The 16,757-nt window shown below is 43.7% G+C and overlaps 1 protein-coding gene across 2 annotated transcripts; it reads right to left on the bottom strand.

The window, feature by feature from the left end:
- Positions 1-1,861: 1,861 nt before the first annotated feature.
- On the bottom strand, positions 1,862-16,715 carry LOC142761640 (WD40 repeat-containing protein SMU1-like). Of its 2 annotated transcripts, none has more exons than XM_075892388.1 (10): positions 16,632-16,715; positions 15,942-16,008; positions 15,714-15,857; positions 14,812-14,964; positions 13,800-14,186; positions 9,903-9,998; positions 9,181-9,308; positions 8,291-8,603; positions 7,612-7,764; positions 1,862-2,004 (listed from the first exon to the last, which is right to left on the bottom strand). In XM_075892388.1, exons 1-10 carry the CDS (start codon positions 16,655-16,657, stop codon positions 1,906-1,908), a joined length of 1,566 nt encoding a protein of 521 aa, XP_075748503.1. In that variant the 5' UTR covers positions 16,658-16,715; the 3' UTR covers positions 1,862-1,905. The 2 variants fall into 2 exon arrangements, with proteins under 2 accessions (XP_075748503.1, XP_075748504.1); XM_075892389.1 differs by lacking the exon at positions 16,632-16,715 and adding an exon at positions 16,525-16,604.
- Positions 16,716-16,757: the final 42 nt, after the last annotated feature.

Genomic DNA, 16,757 nt, shown 5'->3' with positions numbered 1-16,757 from the left:
TGGACGTCAGCATAGAACAGGTTGAACATCTGCATTTAATCTGTTGAGCTAATTCAACAGTACATGAAATTAGTTTAATATTCCACAATGCTAGTTTTTTAAGTTTATAGCCCCCTATTTAACACAGATGCAGAAAAAAAATTTGTGTAGTTAACGTGCTGGTATTTTACTAAAGAGTGCGAACGAGATAGGTATTATTGTTAGCTAGTTTTTAGCTTCTAAGAACAGTATTTCAATTCTTACATGAACAAAAGCAATAAAGCAGGTGCAGTAACAAATTAGCCTGGCAATTTTGTTATTTTGGCTTTGCAATTGTTTATTAATGTGTGTGTTTACTTCTACAGTAATGAGAATATTTAAAATTATTAGGGCTACCATAATGCTAGTTTCGCTATGGTTCAGACAGTCATTTAATGAAAAAAAAAAGTGCGCCTTCGTTAAATCTTGCTTTAGTCTTTTATTGAAATAGTCCTATTAACACACTAGATATTAGTGCAATGAGCCAATAACCAATGTCAGAATGATTGTTTTGAAATGCACAAATTAATGCATTTGTGTGTAAGTTATCACAAGAAACCGATTGGTCACACTGTTGTTTTTTGATGCTCACTATGATGAAACAGTAAATGAGCTCAGAGCCGATGGAGCGGTTGGTTTCTTTTCTTATTCCGGAGCATAATTTAAAAGTATTGCATGCTGTTTGCTTATTCACATTGTTCTATGTACAACACATATCAACAGTGACTCAGATTCGCACTTCATGCCAATCTGAGTTTTCCTTTCAAGCATATGTCCTCTCTGTTCCAGTTCATACGTGCTGTACTATCTAAGACGGTGAACTAATATCACGTAGCCCAATTCATTGCTCTGTTAAATTGGATGAAGCATATGATGCTACTCGGCCTATTCATGTGAAATACTTGAAAATAATGATGTTACATTAATTAACATGTCTAGTTGGCTTAATGAATGCATTTACGAATCCCATTTTTATTGTTACCCTTTAAGAGCGTTATCTAACTGTGAAACTGTGGCCGAGTCAAAGTGACGTCTGCTTAGTGAAAATCCTAAGCCTGTTACCACTTCAGAGATTTCCAAATTGTTGAAGAGATGTATTGAAATTACAATGATCCTCCAATATCACTTAACGCATGCTGAATGTTTTTGTTAAAACTTTCAGTGAAGAAACGAGCTGCACAGACGACATTTACTGACCATCCACCACAGGGGAAGAATGTTGTGCCTGCCCAGTGAAATCATTTGGTCTGTGAAAAAGTTATATTTTTATTGTTGTCGCATGCATGCAAATGTTTAAGGTTGTTTCACATTTAAGAACAAAGTATATTTTGCAATTTTGAACTGCGGTGAGTGAATTTCATTGTCGCATGCATTGGTAACAAAGTAGATTAAACACAAAAAGGAATGCCGCTGCTGACTAGGGGCCTTCAAATATTCTAGGTTTCAAATATGGGTCAAATTATATTTGCTCTTCAGTTTGATAATTTACTATTTGAAGTTGCCTACAGTACATGTTTCGTTTGCATGCTGCTGCAAAACAGCTGCTGCCATCTGCAGAAACCAACATATTTGCGAGCAGTGACTCTTCCAAATCGTTGCTGCAGGGGCACTATGGTTGTTTCAGAAACAAAGCAGTTCTTTACTGAACAGCGAGAGCATATGACATCTATACGTACTAACTTTTCAATTATTAAATAAACATGCCCTCCCTTGGGCATCCTAAGCAGTTGTTTTGAAATGGGAAAATGTGACATTTCGAGAATGCAACAGTGCCTACCTTTGAGACAAAATGTCAAATGTTTGGTTCTATTTAACGAGCAGAGCATTACGCAAAACAAACATGTCTTTTTACTTTTACACTGCGTAGTATTTATTTACAATGCCGTTTTATGGTTTCCATAACTTGAGAAGGCCATCTTCACTGTATGTAGCAATGAGGTTCTGGTGAGGATGATGACAGACACCAATGACATCTTTTTCGTGAACCTGAAAGTAAAAACAAGAAATTAAAGATGCTGAAGCAGCAACTAAGCAGAAATGAGGTAATGGGCAATGATAATGAGATAGCCTAGCTTCTTTGCAGTCATTCATTAACATTGTGTTGCAGGGCATCGTACATATTTGTCCCACATGTATGCTACAATCTAAATGACTTGCTCACAGTTGAGCACAGTTTATCTTAAGGTCATTAATGAGCAAAATGCTTTTTCACGTATTATTAAAGTACAATTTCAAAATCTGAAAAATACGACACTAGGTAAGCCAAAAATCTTGCAAAAGGTAACTATAAGTGGAGATGGCACCTTGAGATTCCCGCGCCAAACACAATGATTTCATAGATTTTGAAGGCGTGTACTGGGTACTACATAAACTTCTAATCAATAAAAATGAAGTACGGGGCTGGTCAGACGTTTACCGGCTACTATTCCATGTATTTATATGGCAGCGTGGCCTAGAAACTTTTGACCCCCCACCCCCCGTACGTTGTCATCTGTGGATGCCATAGACCTAGCATACGAAGTTTCAGAAGATTTCATCAAGCCAATGTCACGAAAATATGAAAATGCATTTTCAAAATGATGATGTCGCACCAGAAACTTTTGGTGCGAAAGTTAAAAATAAAACTTCAGCCTTAATTTTCTCCACTAATAATGAATCTATGATAGTGAAACATATGGCATTAGAGTTCTCAAATCTAAACCAAGTCATTGTTTCTTTTTAGTGCCCCTTTAAGCAATAACATGACAATGTGCTTGCCTTTAGAGCTACTTATCCTTCTTTCTATAGCCAGTATTGCTGTATGAAGATAAGAGCTATCTTATGCTGTGGCGTTGACAAGAAATTTTAGAACAAAGGTAAATAGGGTGCACTTTTATTAAATCAAAATGCCACACCTCCTGTCTGGCTGTAGAAGCTCAAGCTGACAGTGAACACCTGCACAACTTGCTGAAGCAATGACTTATTGAAACAATGCATGCAATGTGTGTACACTTCCAAACTTCTCATATGACGCGCTGAAATCCAGTTCAGTTCGCCAAATTCTGCCACACACACACTTGAGGCAAGTCTGGTGTCTGACCAGGCAGTCACTTCCCACTATACAAAGCTAGAGCTACTGTTTGCTGGTTGGGTTCAATGCTCCGTGACATACAATAATGATCTGAAGTGAAAGGAAACAAGATGACCCACACATAGAAGACATGACCTCTAACACATTTATGCAATAAGTGTGCTTGTATATGCACCTTGTATTTGTCTCTTATGTGTCAACCCCGCACCTTTCACCTTGAAAAATCGAAACAAATGTATCTAGTCTTGCATCCTAAGCGCTGATGAGGCATGACACACTTCAGTCAGCTCATGCAGTGTTCTAGTTCACTGTAATGCAGCACTTTCCAACATCGAATGACGGCACCTGTAAAAACTAGAGCTGCGTGAATATCAAAATTTCGGGTGCGAAGTGAACTTGAATATTAAAGTTTGAATAAAATATTTTTTAGAATGATTTTAAGTGCAATTGCAGAGAATACCCAAGAATATTTACAAGAAACGGGAATAATAAAGTGTTTCTAATGGCTAATTTGGCGAAGCGCTGTAGGGGCACTGCTAAATGATGTTCCCTAGTTGTCATGTAAACAATGAATATTGCAGGAGATGAATCGTGTCTTTCACATGATTTTGTACAACTAAAGCAGTGGCCATGACACTTTAAGGGGCCCTGCAACACTTTTAGATGCGGAGCATCTTATACTCGCGCCTTGTAGTGCGCCGTCCGCGCCGTCCACACCGCTTCTCGAACATTCGACAGCAGACGCGCGCGCATGCGCCGTCGCGCCGTCGCCCACTCTTCCACCATCTGTGCATCCCTTCCTCCTCTACACACCGCGCGCGCTTCACTCCTCCACCATCTGTGCACCCTTCTTCCTCTACACACCGCGTTCGACATCTACAATTCTCCTGATTCTCCAGTGGACGCGCATGTGGCGTCGCGCTTCGAGAACATTCAACAGCTGACAGTGCATGCGCCGTCGTGCTGTATATATACTCAAGGTCGGCGCTCGCTCGCTCAGTTGCCGCTCGTCGGTTGGTTTGTACGGCGCGTCGACGTCCAAGGTCGCGGTGAAATGAATTCCAACGAATCCACAAACACAATGATCGACGTCCCTTCGACCAGCGCCGCCCTTTCGCATACGTGTGTACGTGTTCACTCATTTAACACCCCCTCCTACAACCACGTTAACCAATTTAGCCATCGACCCAAGTAAGTCGCAATTTAACACCCCATTTCACAACCACGTTAACCAATTTAGCCATCGACCCAAGTAAGTCGCACTTTAACACCCCGTTAACCAATTATATGCTCCGCATCCTCCTCAGTGTTCCCCCGAGGGAAGCTGCGGGCGATTTTTTTGAGCATGGTCAGAAAACGGTGCCGATCGGTAGTATAGGCTCCCGCAAACTCGCAAGACAAATATTATTATAACACAGCACGCGGCCTCGAATTCACAATAAATTATCAAAGTCAGCTAAAAAATGCTTTCTCTTCTCTCGACAAATCACGTTATATGCCCAAAAATCACACGTCAACGACCCATCTATCAGCCATTGGCTGATTTGAACATGGTGTGCTCGCTCGTTACAGAGATCGCCGCGAAAGGTCACTACATGTCTACGCTCGCGCGATCATGCTGAAAAAGCAGCGCATTTGAAGAAAAAAAGTGCTCAAGGTTGCGAAGCGCGCATGACGTTTTTCTGTGGCCCTGCCATCCCTCCCTGCTCAACTTCCAGCGCTTTCGTCGGCACAAGAGAAGAAAGAATATAATTGCAGCTCGTGACAAATCTTTGTAAGTCCGCTTGTACTGCACGGATTCTTAAAATTTTTGCGGCATTCAATTTGTGAGGTAATAAGCTCTTCCAGTGAATTCATTCCATGGTTACTTGAAAAAGTGTTTCAGGGCCCCTTCAACACGTGAGGAGAAGACACTCTCCCCTTAACTCCCCCTCTTCCTCCTTCCACTTCTGTGGAGGCCCAACTGATGAGCTGAAGTCACAAGTTCTTCATCTACTACCTACATAGATTTCACTCTCCTACTTCACGGTTGCGATTGGTTGCTGCATGTGGAGGGAGATCACATGTTTTTCACACACCATTTTTGCAAACGCGAAAGGGAAACGCGCTTTTGCAAATTTGGCAAAGCAATGCTTCTGCACTAAAATGTACTGAAAAACATGACCATTTCTTCTGCACCGTGACTCATGGATATAGTGGCACGGCACTGTTTGCTGCATGAACATGAAACAGTTCTGCTAGCATAGTCACGCTGGTGAAGTGATGTGTGGTATTGTCACGAGCCAGAATAACTCAATATTTTGCGGTATTGGGGTGATACAAATTTTATATCTCAGGCTGAAAGCACGTTTTGATCAAAGTACGAAACCAAAACACATCAGCAGCATTAGCAACACCGGACCGCCAGTTATTGCAGACGTAGCGACATCGCCATGCCAAATGGTGACAAAGCACATTCAAAAGGTAGTCCACAAATGCTAATTTCATGCTTAACTAGAGTCTGTTTGCTTCAAATTTGTTCCCAGTAAAATGTAAATCGAAAGTCCTTATCGAAGGACAGTTATTTCGCATGCTGAAGATAACTATGTCACATTTATTTTGCATGCTCGAAACCTGTGTCCATGAGTGGTGCTAGCAAAGAAATCTTCAGCTGCATGTTGACCAGTAAAGGTTTCTACAGCCCAAAAATGAAGTATCCACCTCTCGATAAAAAAACTTTCAGGCATTCTTGAGCAGTTCTGTGTAGACAGAGCGTTTCACGGTAACATGCCTTTAACCCTACCAGAGTTCATCACGTCGATGTATGTCCTTCGTAAATGACTCCGAAATGGTCAATGGCATACATATACGTCATCGCTTGTATGCTCAAAAACTACATCATTTTTGATTTTTTTGTTTAGCATATCGGCCACTTTGCGGGGATACAAGGAAACTTTTTCTTGTGCTGATGTCTCTCCAGTTTTTTCTTATGCTTTACTACAGCACCACTCTGGCTATTGCTTACACATCCAGCCATGTTTAGGCATGTGGAAGCATTTTTCAGGCGATTTCTGCTTTTTGAGCCCACAATAACTGATGGTCAAAGGGTGTCCGTTTTACTATTCTCTCGTTTATTGCTTCCTGAAATGGCATTACGCCCGTTTCCATGCAGGCGCTGACTGAAACAAACAAATGCCACTGGTGTTGCATTTTTTGTTTTGGAGACTCGTAAAAACTGCTTCCGTCTAGTTGGCGATAATGAATTATTATAGCTTAATGACTTGTTCTTGCTTACTGTATGCGCACGCAACTATACAGTTTTATATTGCACAGCCCGCTTGTGCAATGAAAGTGTGCTCTGATTTGTCTGCTGCAAGTGAGTATAGGGGCGATTCCTTCAAATTGCCACTCAATCGTCAGATCGAAATCCGATTTATTGGATGTCAGCCTATCGTTTGAAGAGTTAGTTACAAGTTATGATGCAGATATTGATGAGCGAGCAACATCTCAAAAACGTGCTTGGAAACACGATGCTGACTAGATCAAAGGTGACTTTTCTCCATCCGGGTTTTCACTTGACTCCAGTTCGTGCACTTATTTTTGTACGTGTGAACTACACGGACGTCTATTCCAACACATTATTTTTTTCGCGCAGTTGCATAAGCTTTTTCTAGAATTTATCTTGCTGTTAATTGCGAATAAACCATGTGTATGTAACAATGCACTTTTTGGCTATTTATGGTGAAAAAAGTTATTACATCATTTGCCTGAAAAATTTAAATCGGCAATAAAGAAAATCTACTCAGGTGGGCTGCACTGGGTGACAAATTCGACCCTCGAAAGGTTGATAGGCAAATGTTCAAGGTGTATCCAGAAGTAACCCTAAAGATAGTAATACTACATCACTGAAGGAAAGTAACTGTCAGCGGAATAAATTTCACTTTTTGTGAGGATTCATTTCGATAGTCAACCCAGGATCATTCCACGGGTCCACGCCACAGCTCAAAAAAATCCTGTAACATTATGTGTAGATGCATATTTATTTTTAAAGCTCTTGAAAATCGAGTGTGCATTGTGTTCATTGAAGTACGATATGCACTTCTGCTGCTTTTACGCTGCACTCTTTCTAGCCAGTGTGAAACGATTTAGCTGCTCAGTCACATAGCGTGAATCTGCGGCGACGGCCATTAACCTTTTGATAGGCCAGCAGTTCATTAGGAGAAGGTTTACACCCATCATACAGAAGTGCTGTGATCTCATTTTTTGGCACGTGGAAGTGCTATATTTATTTTCCAGAAGTATAAATACCTTGAATAGTCGAATTCCAGTGTAAATAGAGTTGAATGGTAAACACTATGGGGAAAATTTTTCGAACACTCCTAGTAAAAACACAATGAGAAAACAGTACCTACCCCAGAATAAGAATCAACAGCAGAGCATAGTGCTTAAAAATGCTCACAACAATTCAGAGATTCACTAAAACATTAGCAAGGCCTGCACAGTCACTGCCTAAAAGTGTGAAGAACACCAGGCTGTCTACTCACCGTAAGCGTCCGGTCAAGCGTGCCAGAGACGGTGGAGAAACAGTACAAGACGTGGTCCTCGCCCACGCAGTAAATCCACTCTCCCCTTGGAGACAGTGTGCAGCAGACGAAGTCGCCACCTTCCCTTTTACCGCTGGAGAAGCTGCGCACAATCTGCACAGAACCAATGTGCAGATATAAGATGCCTAAAGGCCGAGCTGCGGCATTTGAGTGTGCTGTCCTGTATGCCAGAAAACTTGTAATGGTCTAGAGAGTCATCACACTTGTTTGAATGCGCACTGGTAAAAAAGACGACAGGTTGAGGATCACACAAGGAGATCGTTTCAGATGTCCCCAATTCTGGAGGAACTGACAAGAAACTGCTAATTTGGACTAAAATATCACTCATTCGTACTGCCAATAGCTGAACAGAAAAATCAACGAGTCCCATGGCTCACTGTCATTCTCATTGTACATCTAAGCCTTTCTTGAGTGGTTTGCATTGTAGCTGTAGGAAAAAAAAAAAAGGGGGGGGGGGGAGCAGAAGACACTAGCCAACTATGCTGAACTGGTAAATCTGAAATATATGTCCGAAGAAATGCCAGCCCAAAGCTGTTGCAGCACCCTATTTACGCCTCCACAGTGCGAAACCATACATTATCACAACTTGCATGCCGACAAATGTACAACAGGGACTCGCCTGTCCTTGCATGTTCATGATGGAGACTGTGTTTGAACGGTTGCAGACAACAAAATGTTCGGGGTTTTTGGGCAGTGCGTGGATTGAGTTGACAGTGATGTCAGTGCCCATGCCGCTGGCCGTGCCCCCGGCTGCACCGAGAGACTTGAAGGTGCTCAGGCACTCGGTGCTCTTGACACTCCACAGTTTGACCGTGCCATCGGAGCTAGCACTGAGTAAGTGGTGGCTCTCGGGCGTGAAGATGACGTCGTTCACAAACGAGGTGTGGCCACGGAACTCCTTTAGCAGCTTCCCAGACTTTAGGCCGTGGATCCTGCGAGCATGCAAACACAAAAACTAACCTGAAGATTGATCAGCTTATTTATTGATAAAACATCACAAACAAGAATGTAAGCTCAGTCTATCGCAGCAAGACGCACCTGCTCTCCATGTGTGAAAGTTAGTCGTGCATGATCGTTCCTGCTTGAACGACAACTGCTTTTTTTTTTTTGGCTAATACGAATGCCATGCATATTATGAGTAAAAGGTTTGTTACTACCTGAAGCATTACATTTGGCTGAACAGTGATGTCAGAATCCCTGATGATTGTTCATAATTCTATTGATGATTATTCATGATGATTGTATTGATTATAGGCAGCTGTTATTTTATCTATTGATAGCTACCAATACCTATTGATTATGGACGATTATTGTCAACCAGTCAAAAATTTTTTTCTCTTGGTCAGCAAAGCCTTTCTCCCCCCCACACTCTCAGCATGCTCCCGTGCAGCCCCCGCCATGTCGGCTTCATGCAAGTTGGCCCTTTGCCTCAGAAGGTTGCTGACCCTTGCTCTACACTGCGATTGTCAATGTGAAGGCTTTTTAATGAGCACGTCGTGCTGTGCTCACCTGATGGTTTGATCAAAAGAAGCACTCAGAAGCTGACTGCTGTCCCGAGAGAAGCTGAGGCACGTGACACCCTTGGAGTGGGCACGCTCAAACCGCCGCAGACACTGGCCTGTCTGGATCTTCCACACCTGCACGACAACACATGCAGCTGTACTAAAGCCACCAGGTAACTGAAATGATTTCATCAGTTCCCTCAAAGCAAGAGTCATGGACGTCGACCGCGCCAAGTCTATTTGTAATTTCTGCATCAGCTTCTGCCGACATCCTCAAGTATTAACAGGAAGTAGAAAGCATGGTAAACCAAATGAAATGTTTCTTGCTGCATTCTCCTAGCTGCTGCGCCACAATTTTTATGATCCCAACCTACAGCCCATCCATTCCATGTTGTCACGACCAAGTTAAAAAGACATAACAATGCATAATACACTTTGAGGATAAAAATACAGAGCGAGGAAAAGAAATAATAATAAAAAACCTTCTAGAGCATTATTTCAACTGCGAATGACGTGGTTGCTAAATATGGCTTGGGCCTCAAATTCAAGTCACGCAGGTTAAAATGATAAACATTGTTCAAGTGCAGTATGCTAATAATTAACACGTTTTTACTCCCCAACCAGAGTGTGCATGTATGTGCAACATGCTTATGTGATGGTATTACACACCACAAGACAAGTCTATAGGTGCGAGTAAGCACACAAGCATGACACTATTAGCAGACTTGCCTTTATTTTTCCATCCTGTGCACCAGATGCCAGCATTTCAGAATCCCTGCTGAAGCAAATGCAAATAACCGCGTCATCCATCATCATGAAGTTGTCCTGAAAAGAATAAAAGAAAGAACAACAATAAAAAACATATCAGCATGCACTCCTAACAGGACTTAAGGGGGGACGTGGCAAGTAAAACTAAATTTTTTATTAATGTACTGTTTGTGATGAAATTTGGTATGTGTATGTGGATGATTGTGAGGATTCCACATATGAAAACCGTTTTCAAATACCTCTTGTACTTTTTGAGTTACAAGCATAATTATACTAATTAATGCTCTTCACACTCAAAGAGATAATTATTGCTAAATTAAATTATTTTTTCATATTATTATGTTCCCAAAGCATCAACTTGTGCAAAGAAGCTATTAGTTGATTTTTCTAGTTCTTGTAACCATAAATAAAATTTCCAAAACATGGATGTTGTTTTGCGCACACATCGCAGTAATTATAAAATGTGTTCTAAAAATTTTAAATGATGAGTAAGAAGAGAGATAAAGCTTTATTGCACTGCTAAAGGCTTCCTGAGCCTAGTGCAAAAAACGGAACGACTCTATCAGTCTTTGTTAGAAAATGACAGATGTTCTAGCAAAGGCACATAGGCGAAAATCAAGAGTTGAGAAAACTGACTTTGAAAGTTCACTCTTGTTTGGAAGTTCACAAAATGCCTAAAACACTCAGAATTCTCCTGGGCAGTAATCCTGAGATGCTGTGGCCTTGGCCTCTGTAGAGCGCAACCCAGTTTTGCGCTTCTTTGTCGTGGAACAATGCGCCTTTTGAGCCCTCTTTACCCTTTTGGCATCCTTTTCGGCTGCTCGCCGCAAAGAGCAGTCTCCTGGATTGAAGCCCAGTTGAGCAGTGATCTCTTGCAGCGCACTCTTGCAGCCACCATTGAAACGGCAGACTGCATCTGCAACTGCACTTTCCACACTTCGAAGGGAGGCGAACTGGCTCTTGGACTGGAGTGACCAAATGAGGCTGTTCATACTCTCCACAGCGTTCTGGGTTTTTCCCTGCGCACACCTTTCAAGGAGCTCTTTGTTCGAGAGGCGCTTGTAGATTGGCAGCAGTGCCACTCGCACGTGAGGGGGCAGTTTATGTTTGTGAGGCGGCAGCGGCTCTCCCTTGGCCAATGCCTGATTGTGCGGGCACCAGGAGTCAGTCCCACTTGGGCACAGGTCGTGGTGTGGATCCTGGTCTGTGGATGTTACATGGTAATAAGTGGCCATGATGGCCCTCTCCATGCCAGGAACATCGTTGGGGTGGCTCTTAATGGCCCAGCCATAATAATTCGTCAACTTCTTTATCAGGCCCTGCGTCAGCCGGCCTTTGCCACCCATGCTCAGTCCTCGGCCTTTGGATTTGTGCTCATCAAGAAGGTTGCGCAAGGAAGTGCCCATTCTTTTTTTCACATGGTTCACACACTCCTGTTTCTTAATTACCATGTAGCCATACACCTTGTCTTGCGTGAGGGCAAGGTACGTACGGCTGTCACCGTCGCAGAGCACATTGATGTATCGAAGCTTGTACTTGATAAACGATCTTTCAAACATGATCCTAGCTGCTTCTACTTCCATTTGGCCTGCATTAGCATCGGTGTTCTTTTGGCACTGTGGCTTGTGTTTCTCAAGCCACTCCTCATAGTTGTCCTCACCAGGCTTGGGGCCAACCGCACAGCCTTGGCAGTAGTTGGACAGGACACAGTGGTCCAAGACCAAGCCTGTGTACAGCTCGATTACACAGCCCACGCCAATATGACTTCTGTGCCCCCTCGTCATCCACGTGCCGTCGTAAATGACGTCAATGTTGCCTGGCACTCCTCCTAGGTCCTTGTAAATGTCATGCACCTTCTGTGCACTTTCTGCTTCAATGCGGGTGGCAGCTGATGTGGTGGCAGGGTGGCTGTACTTCCTTTGCAGTCTCTGGTAGGACTTGTGGTGCAGTGCTCGATGCGAAATGTCCATCGCAGAAAAAATGTCATTTATGGCAGATTGTTTTCTGCCAACTGACTGCACAGCCCTCAAAGCACGCACGTTTACCTCAAAGGGGTTCGTTTTTTGTTGCCCGGAGCACCTCGGGGACGACCACGCACTGTTCACTATGCCACAATTGTCACAAAAAAGTTCCATCCTCGCCGCGAGTCCAAGGCAGTGCGTAGTCTCGAGGCGTATCGACCCTTCGTTGCACTTGTTGCACTTTACTGACGAAAGCAGACCGTTCAGCATCTTCTTATTTACAATGAAAAATGTGGAGTCCTTACCGCCGTCATTTTCGTCGCAGCCTTCGTTCAGAAGCTCGAGCTTCCGCTTTGAAGCGGACTTCGATGCTACGGCATCCAAAACATCCCGCCTTGTCTGCGCCCGCTGCGCGATTTCTTCACTGCTCGGAATCTGGGCCGAAACTCGCGATAGAATGTTCGACGCGCGCACGCCCGGAGTTGCAACGGCTGCCGACGCGGTGCCACCGCAATCGGGTTCGCGAGAGCGTCCATCACGGTCGACGGCATCCGGCGGTCTGACATACGACGATGTGGCACCTTCCACACTCTCGGCCTCACAACAATCAGCGAAGGGTCTGAGTAGAGGCTCCGTGACGCGTGAAGAGCATGCTCCGTCCGGAACTGCGACTGGGACGGCAGCCGCAGTCGTCTGCCCTTTGTTCCAAGCTTTCCGACGCTTGCCGTACTTGTGGACGCTCCGGAACTTTTTTTGCGGCAACATAGCACCGCAGTATGAGCAAGCACTCAGAAAAGACCACCGATGTAAACAAAGCTTGGTAAAAAAAGCACGCGAACTATCACAAAAACAGCAAACTGGCAAAAAACGAAGCGCACGCCAGATGATTCTCGACACGGCGGCCGCAGATGCGCTCGCGCTTCCAAGGTTGCCAAGGTGCGCGGCGCAGCTTTGACCAGTAAGAGGTCGCGCCTGCTACCACGTGACCCGCGCAGCCAATTGCCGTTCTTCGTTTTCGTTTTTTTTACTTGCTCCTCGCGCTTTTATTTTCACTCGGCGAAATACGAGACCGCGACCATCGGGAAGCCGGCTTTCTCCTCTTTCCAAAGCTACCAAAATGGCGGCCCACGGTCAACAACTTGGCGCGTTTGTGTGGCGTGAACAACACCGTTTCAGGGGCTTTTTTTTCGCACTTTTCGGCGACTAGCCTCGGCAAAAACACTATTTGCGGTATTTGTAGCGCACGTTTCGCTGTAATATTTTAGAACAAGGAAGTTGAAGGTCTGAAGATTACGAAAAAAAATAAATCAGAAAATCGCATATTTTGACCAAAATCGGCACTTTACTTGCCGCGCCCCCCCTTAAAGCAAGATTTGTGGCGTCACTTGCTTTCCATATCTTGCAACTTCTTCCTTGCATGAAACTGTTGCTTTCAGTATTGCAACACACTGAGGGCAAGTGGTAAAACTGGATGCAACATCTACAACCTAAATAACGGTCCTTTTACAGACCTAGTGCACTATTGCACACAATCATGAAAAAGAAAAAAAAAAACTTGCAATGCAAAGATAAAGTGTACATATAAGTATGTACTTTAATATACTTGATCAAGAGTGCATATGAAAATCTCAAATGTACTCCATGCACACAGCTTCTTCAATGTGCATCAAAGCAGGAGTGTTCAAGCTTCCTGCCTTTGGAAAACCCTTGCAGCTTATCCAAAGCATTGAAGAACCCATTGCCCTCTATTCACAGATATGTTTCTACACAGTTCCACCACAAGGGCTCACTGATAGCGACAGGCTGGTAAGAGTCAATTATTATGCAAAGCAGCTGGCTACCAAACCCACAACTTGTCCCGAGCAGAAAACACAGTCACTGTTGCAGGCGTTCCTACCTGTGCCTGGTACTTGAGATCCCGGCGGATTTTGCCTGTGGTGAAGTTCCAGACCTCTATGAACCCGTCCACAGAGCCCGTGACCAGAAACTGCCCATCGGGCGAGAAACGGGTACACTCGACGTGTGCCTTGGGCCCAAAGCGCATCATGCGCGACAGCTGTGTGGGGAAACGCTCCTCCTCTTGCTGGCCTCCTCTGTGGGCGGCTCTGCCACGGAACAAGTCGAGGGTTGTCCCAGGAGGCAGAAGACCCTGGTGTTGCTGCCACTTTAGCGCCTGGCCAAGCAATGCCAGGAGACGTGAGGGGGGCACCACGCTCACCTCTCCCGACAGGGCCTGCGCTATCGCTGTCCGCCGCCGTTCTTTGCTGCTCCCGCTGGGGTACGCCTGGACAATCAGTCACCACATTTACTCGAACGAAACGTGCACATTTTTTTTCCTGATAAAGCCTGAATAACATACCATTCTATTATGGTGAATTGTGGTTTCTTTTCTGTTTTCTGATTGACAACACAGTGGAATGCTATACGTCACTTACTTATTTTCCTTTCGCTTTGTGAGGTGGTGACGTGAATACATGTATAAACAGAATCCCATGTAACCCTTGGGCATCTTGAGCACATTTCAATCGCTGTTGTAAGTAAAGCCTCATGGTCCTATATCCTTATCATTTTTTAAAAGACAAGTCTTTCATGCACGCTCTGATGCGGCTCCTCCACGTTCAAATGCAACCCTGTGAGCAGCGGTGATGATGTGCAGAAAAGATAAAGCTGTTACCTCAGGACACGCTCTGCAAGCTGTAACCAACACTTGTGAAAGCAACCTCATCCAAATGCCCCAGTTGATCTTGTGCAACCAAGCAGTAATGTAGCCATGGTTGTAAATTTATGATGTACACAGATGGGGCAACCTGCTAGCCTGTAGCACACAAAAATTTGGACGGTTGCATTACTCTAGCACATATGTAACAACACTCGCTGCTCAGAATGCAAGCTGCAAACATTATGTTTACCTCTTGCGGGTCGAAATAGGAGCGTGCCAGCTGGTTTTCCAGGTGAATGTATCTTTCTGGCTCTTCTTGTTTCAACTTGATCATGGGATCCGTCTGCCTCAAGAGAGATCGAGCTGCGCCAAGTTCACGCAGCTCGATCAGTTCTAACACCACCTGGAGGAAAAAAGAAAGAAGAATAACAAGATATGGCTGCAACTTCATCGAAATAAAACATATTTACAAAAAATTGGTCATCCTTTTTTATTTGTTAATCGAGCACATTTATTAAAGGCATTTATTTGTACGTAGCCTCAGTTCAGCCCTGTAGCAAGCGATGATTGCAATTTTTCTGTTGTTGTATTTTGCTTTGTATGCTGTACATGTATGTATGTACCCACTCCTCTCTGTAATGCCCTCGGGCCTTGAGGGTAACTGAATAAATAAATAAATAAATATTTTTTTTCTTTTTCTAACAAATCGAACATAATCTAGCAAATGATTTCATAATTACCTATTGTCTAACATTTTTAAATTATGAACAAATGTTTTTATATAGCGAGGCACCGCTCGTTTCATGGCCGATTCCCCATGGTGGGTTGTGTCAAGAAAAGAGGGGCAGTCAATCAATCAATCAATTAAATAACATGACCAAGAAAATAGAAATGTCATTCCATGTGTGCAACCAACAGCTTATTAAGCATGACGATCGGGTCGCATTGTACACCTTATTGGTCTAATACAATGTCAGAAATGTAAGTAAAGATTGACCATTGGCACTTACAGGAAATTATGTGACAAGAAGCACACAAAAAATGCGCTCAAATGAGTTAGGTACATTTACGCTGCACGCAGACTTCGTGCCAAATTGAAGGCGCCGTGTGACCTCCTCGCAACGTTAAGCATGAGATAAAATAAAGACATACCTGCTCATATAAATCGATGAGCTTCTTGTCCGGCAACTTTAGCGATTGGACAACCTTGAGAACGGTGTCCCAGTGACCGCTGTGGATATCTTGGACAAAGCTGTCGACACTGTCTACTGTATTCAGGGATATGGACGTCTCTTCCTGTAACATGGCACAGTGCAATGTTCCTTAGCAGGAAGCACTTATGTAACATAAGAATGGCGCTGCTTGTGAGCTGGCGGTTACCTGTAAGACTTGAAGGGTCCGAAAGAGGTTGCTCTCCTTCAGGTACTGCTGTATGAGACGAACGACGCTGCAACCAAATTCAATTCGATGAAGTCATCTTAAGCACTCGGTTCAAATGCCTAATAAAATCACTAACAAGCTTTCTGAGCTGTAAAGCTCGGATCAGAAATGTAGTAAAATTTGAACTGAGCGATTAAACACAATGTGAATGTTCAGATCACAGGAACAAGTGTTCGCTACGTGCGTTTTGTTGATGTGAAGTTAGAAAGCGTTAGAAAGAGACGATTTTTCATTTTGGATGCAAGAAAATGAACAGTGCGTGAAGCAACTATTAACGTAACATTCTTCGTTTTGTTGATGTGAAGTTAGAAAGCGTTAGAAAGAGACGATTTTTCATTTTGGATGCAAGAAAATGAACAGTGCGTGAAGCAACTATTAACGTAACATTCTACGTTATGTGTAACAGTTCATAACTACAACAAAACACGATGCAGTGAATGTTCGCATCACTAAAGTTGGCCAACAACGCGCGTGAAGTGAAGATTTCAAATTGAATAACGTCGAGAAAGCACGGTTATTCAACCTTCAAGCAGCAAAGATGCAACTGAGTGCAACAAATATTAACGTGGCATTCTTCGTTCCACGCAACAGCGTCGATGGATAAAACAGATGAATGTATCAGAAACTTACTCCGCTGATTCGATCTCGATCGCCATTTTCCAAGCGCACGTCGACTGCAGCGCCGCTGGCGTTGAGGGTACGTCAAAAATTTACTCTCGACTCCATTAAAACTTTGCAGCGCGCGCACGCATGCGC

The sequence above is a fragment of the Rhipicephalus microplus genome, chromosome 4 (genome assembly GCF_043290135.1).
Source record: "Rhipicephalus microplus isolate Deutch F79 chromosome 4, USDA_Rmic, whole genome shotgun sequence".
In the NCBI taxonomy this organism is placed as follows: Eukaryota; Metazoa; Arthropoda; class Arachnida; order Ixodida; family Ixodidae; genus Rhipicephalus; species Rhipicephalus microplus.
The sequence above is the reverse complement of the archived record's forward strand: the minus strand, read 5'-3'. Positions and strand labels throughout refer to the sequence as shown.

Coding starts and splice junctions, on each gene's coding strand:
- LOC142761640 (XM_075892388.1), bottom strand. CDS start 16,657: ATGGCGATCGAGATCGAATCAGCGGA. Junction 15,858..15,941: donor GGACCCTTCAAGTCTTACAG/GTAACCGCCAGC, acceptor GCCATGTTACAG/GAAGAGACGTCCATATCCCT. Junction 14,187..14,811: donor CCTATTTCGACCCGCAAGAG/GTAAACATAATG, acceptor CTGATTGTCCAG/GCGTACCCCAGCGGGAGCAG.